The following is an 8,516-nucleotide window of genomic DNA, read 5'->3' on the forward strand; positions in this document are numbered from 1 at the left end:
CCTCATGGATATCCAGTCTAACCGTGCTCGCGAGCGACGGCACAATTCCGTCGCGTGCTCTTTGCTCTCCTCTTAAATAAAAGTATCCAACTTTCGTTCTATATTGTAAATTTAGTTTTATGTTCGCTTTTGCGCTTTTTACACTGTAATTCTTTACTCTCATTTTCTGGTAGACGTTAGAGCAACAGACTTTGGTGGTGCCTCACCATTTTGAGGGGACGAAACTTAGAAAGAGCTCGGGCAATGATACTGCATCACTCGTTCAAACGGACCGCTACTGCAACACTTTCCAAGCATGTATGATTCTATGAGATTTTACGTTCCTTTTCAAGATGAAGAGATTTATAAAGAGTAAGTTTTTATTTTATAAATTTTTTTTATACCTTTTCTCTACAGTTTGTCCATTTGTTTTTCTTTTTTCTCTATTTTATATATATATTATATACACAGGGTGAGTCATTTAAATCTGTCACCCCATTCATTTAATAAAATAATAATTTTAATAAAGTAATTATGCTAACTTCACGTATACATCAGTAAACCGGACGAATTTGACGATTCTCAGTAATTAATTTTTTTCATAACTGTTGCAAAAATCGTAAAATAGTACATGATTTTAGACTTAGTTTAGTCCACTATACTTGCTCTCTCTCTCACGAAAGGTAATACAGTCATTATCGGACATCTTATATACAAAAATTTAAGCTTTTATAAAATGTGCAGAAAGTCCAAGGTGTTATCGATCCAGTTCTGGCAAAAACTCTACAGTGTGTAGTAGTACCACGAATAAATAGATGGATATGCCAAAAAGATTATGTAAACAGATATATAGTGACATCTCGAATGACATGTTATGGATTACAGGAAGGGGGCATAGACGCTTGTCAAGTAAGATATAAATGCAATCCAATGTTTATTATTTATATTCATTCACATGTACCGTAAACGTGGGTGACTTGGGACAAGTGTAGTTGACTTGGAACAGCATGTATTTTTGTTAAATTCAATCATGGAATCCATCCATGAGTCTCTAAAAAAAGTTTAAAACTTAAACTTAACTTAACTTCCTTTAGAGACTCATGGATGGATTCCATGATTGAATTTAACAAAAATACATGCTGTCCCAAGTCACCCACGTTTAAGGTACTATATGCAGAGAAGCGCGGAAATGCGGAAACGCGGAAGACAAAATTAACTAAACTTTACTAGATTTGCCCGTTTCCGCGCATTCTGTTCCGCCTGTTTTGATCTCCTTATATTACATGGAGCACAATTTCTGCGGAAAAGCGGAACGATATAGTGACAAATACTGCACTTTTGTATTCATTTTAAAAAAGTGTATTCATTTAATTCATTGCAGTTTTTATTAATATGCTTATTTTTTCAGCTTATGTACTGAATATAAGCATTTTAATCAAATAATAAATGCCTTTAAAAATTAATAATTTCTAATTTCCCGTTCCGCTTTTCCGCTCAAATTGTACTGTATGTAATAGTAGGATCAAAACAAGCGAAACAGAACACGCGGAAATCTAGTAAAATTTAATTTTGTCTATCGCGTTTCCGCGTTTCCTCATTTTCGTGTTTCATGTAATGGCACCCTAATAGGATAAGAATCATATACGGGAATATCTCGATTTTATCACCAGTAGTTACGGGTTAATTCCCAAACCGAAAATAGATATGTACTGGCGTTATAGTGTACGTATTTCGGTAGTTCCACGAGAAACGCCGGAATAGCCTCTCTCAGGTTTTTCTTTGCTATACATCATTATTCATATAATACAGGGTGATTCTGGAGGACCAATAGTGAATACTGACAATATCCTCCTCGGCATAACTTCATGGGGAGACGGTTGTGCTGAAAAGAATTCGCCTGGTGTATACACAGATGCAATATTACTTCGACATTGGATTAGAAGTAAAACCGGCATGGAAACTTAAAAAATTCACTATTATAATATATGTATGAATACAATTAATTAAAATATAATTAATATTGAATATTTCAAACAAAAAAGTTGTGTAGGATTCAGAAAGATCTACTTATTAATCTTATCAGTTTGACCTTGGATAACATCTTAGATAAATTGTATAAAATATTAGACACTCGTAATCGGACCTCTCGAAGACAAAACAAAAATAACAGTACTTAAGCCATGTTATTAACGTCACATCTGTATCGCACATCTGTCGCACCTTTAAGATAAAATGTTTCGTTTAGAAAATACAATTGAGGAACGATTTAACCATCGGTACAACTCCCCCCTAAAAATATATATATATATATATATATATATATAAAAATACATATATACGTGCGCGCATTGCGCGCATGAGTACGTTTCGTTATTCTGCATTGGAGTTTACTTTTTAAGATGGAGAAAGTTGACCCCACTTTTATGAAATGCATGTACACACTTATAGCATTGATCTAAAAACATTATATTTCCTCCCCTCCTTTAATCAATCATCAATCAGAGTTCGTGACTATTATAAATGTTGTAATTGTAATATTCTATCGGTTATTATTCTACATAATTGATCAATTAATCATAGTAGCACAATAATTTTTATGACAATAATGTTTATTGTTTCCAATATTTTATCGATTAATGTATTTCATCACCAATTTTACGTAATCGTACACAATATTTACTAAAAGTCAGGAAAGGGGTGAGTTTCTTTTTTCAGATTTGCTCTTTCTAATGTGCAGAAATATGAATAATAGGAATATAAGAGAACATTCGTATTTACTAAGAAAGATTCGCATATTTTTTGATTTACACATAACGGCACATATTAAATTAATTTATCAGTTACTTTTTATGCGAATTCTTACATATTGACATGCTAACAAAAAATATGTGTCAAAGTTTTTGAAATAAAAATTAACTTACGCTTTAGTCATTTAATTATACTTATCGAAATGACATTTATCTTAATTTAGTCGTGCATGGTTGTTGCACATAATTAAGACAGAAGCCTCTATTTCCAACATCACTGGGTCCTTCGATGCTGTCCGTGTGAAAAATTAATCTGAATGGCTTTACGGTGCCTGAAAAAGTAATTGAAGAAGAAGGGGGTATAAAATCATCATCTCGAAACAAGCCACGACATTGTTTAATTTTTTTTTAATATACAAGCATCATTCTTACTCTAATAAAAATAATAACAGACTCACTAATAACAGACGAGCCATTCAAGTTCAGGGTTTCCGAGTTGAAAGTACCACCACACAATCGATCGACGCATGTCATTGACGTCGATGGTAATCGATCAAGATTTGTGGCGCACGGTATTGACAACCAATCGGTCATACAAGACGTTCCTGTCATCGACATAATTTGCGTGGTTTGTGTATTCCCCGTCAGAGTGAATGAGTTGCTACGCATTATTTGATTCGTCGTACTTAATGTGGTGGACATCATCTCTTGAGCTGTAAAGGAATTTTATATATATATATATATATATATACACACACACACAGTGTCCAAAAAAGATTAGGACCTCTAAATCGGAGGCTGCATTAGCGTCTTAAGACATTACTTAAGACGATCTTGAAATAAGAATAGACTATGAATACCGACCATAGACTCACTAATTGATAGAGAACACAGACGCATCTAGCACCAACATTAACGAACGAATTTGGGGAGATCCCGATTGACCACGGCTCAATTGGACACCACCAATCACAGCGACCGGTGCTTAGGAGCTTTGTAGTCTCAAGCGCTGTGAGTGGCTCGTGTCCAACTGGGTGCCACCCACGAATTTCAATCTTTGAATCTATAGGCCGGTATTCAGTCAGATCTTAAGTGGGGAGCACAGACTCTTGCATAACGCATAACACGTAATGCATAAGAATATGTACCAATCGAAGTTCTCCGTTTCTTTCCCTTCTAAAGAATATCTGACATAATGGTGTTAATGGACGAAACAAATTCTTGAAGTCATATGAAAATAACATGAAAAACAATGGAAAGTCGTTACTAATACCATTGCTAAAATATCTAACTTCAGATTTTAGAAAAATCTCTTTGAATATTAAAACATATATGTTTACTTGTTTTTGTTACATCCTATGTACACATTCTATGTATATATATTTTTATACCGTCGTCAGAACACGCCATGTACTGGATTCCACAAAAGTTCCTCTCCATCCTGATGCATATACTGTAATCTTGATTTGACAATTGTAGCCCAATCATGGGATCGTAATTAAAGGATTTTATCTGGCCGGAAACTCCAGTGAAATACTGAAGGCATCCCTCTTCGGCTCGATATATTGTACTGCATCGTATCTGCGAGATTCGAACTTTCCACGATCGTGAAAAAGAGTTGCCACTCGTAACGAAGGTTAGAGTAACTGGATTGGTTGGTCCGACTCCCGTGTCTATGTACACTGTAAAAAGTATTTAGCTCGTATAGAGAATCGAATCGCAACTTATATTATTAAATAACATTGTCAATATTAAGAGAGATTTTGAATATATTTGGACTATTTATTTGAATAAATCAAACTATAATGAGAAAGTCTATTAACGGTCGAAGTGAGATATTTCAAATAATATCTTAATATGTACACGATGTGACAATAAAATTTTGTGAATGATGAGAAAATAAACACCAAAATTTATGTAAATTGAGTGCCTTTCATTTTTTTACTTACTGTGATTTCCATCATTGTTACCGCATATTGTTGGTACTGGGTTACCACCGGAAACGATGAATTGGTCGTAAACACATATATTATTTGTCGTTTCCGGCCCCCTGATATTGAATTGTACGAAGTCTAATCTACAATGAAAAAACAGGAGAAACAGAGCAAAGCAATATCTTACTAAAATCATATTTATTAAATTATATTTATATTATATAAGGTAACCGAGCTCTTATGCTCATGGATCTACTCGCAATTCAGACAAGTAAAGGCCCATTATCATTTATAGCGTTTTCGGCCCGATCGGATTTGCACCAACCTGGGTTGGATTAATCTTTCCTATTGGTTGATATCACACGCTCTACCAATAGGAGAGCGCAAAACGCCACTAATCCAACCCAGGTTGGTGCAAACCCGGTCGGGCCGAAAACGCTATTAGTTAATCCTACACAATCTTCATAAACATACTGTGACAAATGTCACACTTACGTATGTGCTCGGATACGGCCCATATTGATATCACTATACAAATAATACCTTTTCTTTAATTATAAACAAAATGCAACAAAAGTATAAAAATAATGTAAATGTAATATTGTGCAGTACAATAATGTCGTAAAGTATTATATAAATATAGAGTTACAATAACATAAACTACGGAAGTTAATAACCACGTTTTCATAATTATAGAAAGCAATTACTTACTTACGGAATATTATATCACGATTACGACGTATCAGTTTTTTCTGTTTTTACAAAAAAAAAATGAATAATACGATTTATGAATAAATGCAATCGAGTCGCACGGATTGCCTGTTCGAATTACTATTCTCTCTGCCATTTGTTAAATTAATCATATAATTATATACAAACAGCAAGTGACCCACTTTGAGAAACGGCCCAAATTGGGCTCGGTTACCTTATTATAATGTAAATATAATTATAATATAAATAAAATATTGAATATTTTTTAAATTATATACGATTATAAACTTTATTAAATTTATTAACAATTATCATTAATGTTTTAAATATTCTTAATAATATACGTCTGTGTATATATACCGATATTGGCAAACGTCTGGATCTAATTTTACTATCGTCACTTGACATGATTCCATACCGTCGAAGGTAGACGGATAATTTGGGTTGACAAAGTGCGTGTTGTTATCGGCAGTCATCCCGTTACAGGATACCGTAACTATTAGAAAATGAAATAAAAATGTAGATTAAGAAATTTCTTTAAAACGTTTAAACGTTCAATCTGATGTTTGTTTACTTATACAACAAATTCCATAACCATTCGCGCAAACGCCGCTGAAGATACCTCCGCGCTGTCCGCATTCTGCTGCTGCAACGCACGTGCCGTTCTCCCCGTTCAATCCGTCGCAGATGCCGTTGTCAAATTTTACCAACGTGAACAGCGAGAACACTGTAACATCATATTGTATATTTTGTTCTTTACATGAAGCTCAATAAAAGACTTGAAAAACTTTTTTTTAAATTAAAAAAGTGGGTAATTGTTTCTCACACATTTTCTATTTCTGAATGCAATTTCTTTTAAAATGGTTTCCCTCCCTTCTACCTCTCCAGTGGCGAATCCACGGGGAGGCCCTCCCCATTGGGGAGTCTCCTTCTTTAAAAATATTTTATAATAAAATGTTATATATTTTTAATATTTCTAAAATATTTAATCACAATTTTGATATTCCAAAAATATATTTAAGGAACTTCTAGATTCTTGCAGCTTAAGATTATGGCTCTGTTGTGAATACACGCGTAAAAAAATCAATCTAATCGAAATATCATTTACCGATCTTGAAAGTAGATATTTCAAGCTTTAAAATGCTTTTTAAAAAATCTTGTTATAATCATTTTTGACAAAGTTCTTTTGTCAAATATTTATCTATTTTTGAGGACGGGCTAGGTGATCTTTTAATTTTTTGCGTAGTGTATATACATATATGTAGATTATAATGCGTTCTAATATAAATATTATATAATTTTCTCTTCTCAAGTCATCTCCGGATCACACTTACGTGATACGCAAGTTTTCTCGACTCATCAAGAATTAGCTGATACATATTTCGAGATCTATTAATATGTATTATATGAGATCTTGCTTTAAGACTCAACTATTAAATTGTGAAAAAGAGGGTTCAAGTTATATCTCGAGATAAACTTCATTTGAGTTCCTCACTTGAATTACAAATGTGAAGTTGTGAATATCTTCTCAAGATTCGTCTATTAAACTCTTCCATGACTCAAGATTGGTTAGCTGAGTTTCTCAGTAGAAACACGACTAATACGGACCGGAAATATGCTAATATAATTTTATTATGTTATAATAGATTTTATTTATGAGTTTTAACAATTTTAATATCAGTATTTACGTTTTTAGTGTTACTATCTACCTTTTTTGAAAATTAAATTTCTAGTGATGTACTTCATTTTAAGTTCAGAATAAAAAACGTTTTTCATATTTAAAAAAAAAACATAATAAATTATGTTAAATAATTTTTTTCTAGAACATTTTACATTTCTCAGAATTTTAATACGAAACAAGATTGTATTGAATATAATCATCGTAAAGAATAATTTGTATTTTCTTCAGATTTTTTCGAGCTATGATATTTAAACTACAATCTCACTCACGTCTTTTCTCCCTAGCAATCTGAATGCGATTATTCAGAAATTTTAATGATTCCCATTTACGTTTTGCTGTGGCGGAAAAAGCAGATCCATTATCGTTTGATTGCCACGATTGTCTTCTATTCACGATTTTATGCTTATCAATATTGTTCGAGGCATCGATGTAAGTATGAAAAACAATGTAGCACATCAAAAGCGTGATTAATGACTGAATTTTTATCATTCTAGAATTTTCAATGTGTTTCTGTACGTCGAAAAGATGATGTTAAAGAAATTTCGCCGATGTTAAAGAAATTGCCGCAGATAAAATATCACTCCTTTAAGTTCTTATTACACAGACTTCTTCGGAAGGATGAAATGTTACAAGAATTTTCGAAGGGGAAATGTGAATTTCACTTGATGAGATCGACTTGATGAGTCAACTAACTTCTGCGTGTTTAAGGTGTCAAGTTTTAATATACCCATGCAGAAACACTGTTTACACGGTCTATATATCATGCAGCAAACTGTAATATCCGACTAGACACCTACGTATAAGAATTTCGGAGAAAGTCGAGAAATTTAATTGGCACCTTGAATAACGGGCATTGTATTTGTCCCCTGAATCGCGATAAGTACATCACTTTCTCTCTGCTTAAATCGATTGTAATTGCCTTTGTTGAATAAGAGCAATCACCCTGCATTAAACACGGTTGTGTATAAACAAAGTTTGCTCCTTTAAATAAATTATTTTATCATCACGTATGCTGCAAATTTTAGTCGTAGGATAATAAATAATGGAGGAAAAGGAGGGACGTAAAGAACAGGAGAAATATATTATTGTATTTTTAAACAAGAAAATATCATTACTGCGCTCTCTAAATTATTTCATGCGTAACGCATTTGTTATCACTGCGTGTAAGTTTCGAAATACGCGCGACAGATAAGAGTTATAGTGATCTGTATCGTTGCAAGAATTCTGCAGAACGGTATCGTACAGTATAACTAGCACCTGCGATAAAATAATGCAGAAATTATTATTACATCTAAATCCTTGAGAATTAATGTTGGAATCGATTGGAGAGACGAAAGACGAGTAAGGAAAGGGTATGGATGGATGTTTAAACAGACTCTGTCTCGCAGGTATATGCACAAAGGCGAATGCCGTGAGTCAAACACGTTTTTTATTGCTCCGGAACGTGGGTCAACGTCTCGAAAG

The 8,516-nt window shown here is 33.3% G+C and overlaps 2 protein-coding genes across 2 annotated transcripts in view; one reads left to right on the forward strand and one right to left on the reverse strand.

Annotated features, from left to right (window-relative positions):
- Positions 1-1,956, forward strand: part of LOC108770685 (trypsin-1) — a 4,763-nt gene extending 2,807 nt beyond the window's left edge. The window contains exons 5-6 of the mRNA XM_018522366.1: positions 724-888; positions 1,789-1,956. Coding sequence (XP_018377868.1) covers positions 724-888; positions 1,789-1,944 — 321 coding nt within the window. The 3' untranslated portion in view covers positions 1,945-1,956. The remainder of the gene's footprint in view (positions 1-723; positions 889-1,788) is intronic.
- A 941-nt stretch (positions 1,957-2,897) lies between these two features.
- Positions 2,898-7,541, reverse strand: LOC108770662 (uncharacterized). The gene is made up of 7 exons (XM_018522332.1): positions 7,322-7,541; positions 5,946-6,098; positions 5,732-5,867; positions 4,676-4,803; positions 4,118-4,408; positions 3,185-3,439; positions 2,898-3,058 (listed from the first exon to the last, which is right to left on the reverse strand). Exons 1-7 carry the CDS (start codon positions 7,539-7,541, stop codon positions 2,937-2,939), a joined length of 1,305 nt encoding a protein of 434 aa, XP_018377834.1. The 3' UTR covers positions 2,898-2,936.
- Positions 7,542-8,516: the final 975 nt, after the last annotated feature.

This window comes from Trachymyrmex cornetzi, unplaced genomic scaffold (assembly GCF_001594075.2).
Source record: "Trachymyrmex cornetzi isolate Tcor2-1 unplaced genomic scaffold, Tcor1.1 scaffold1307, whole genome shotgun sequence".
Lineage (NCBI taxonomy): Eukaryota > Metazoa > Arthropoda > Insecta > Hymenoptera > Formicidae > Trachymyrmex > Trachymyrmex cornetzi.

What these genes read in the sequence shown, in the direction of transcription:
- LOC108770662 (XM_018522332.1), bottom strand. Translation starts at nt 7,541, where the DNA reads ATGATAAAAATTCAGTCATTAATCACGCTTTTGATGTGCTACATTGTT. An exon ending in GATTGCTAGGGAGAAAAGAC is followed by an intron (nt 6,099 to 7,321) that starts GTGAGTGAGATT and finishes ATGATGTTACAG; the next exon opens with TGTTCTCGCTGTTCACGTTG. An exon ending in CATGGCGTGTTCTGACGACG is followed by an intron (nt 3,440 to 4,117) that starts GTATAAAAATAT and finishes ATTCCTTTACAG; the next exon opens with CTCAAGAGATGATGTCCACC.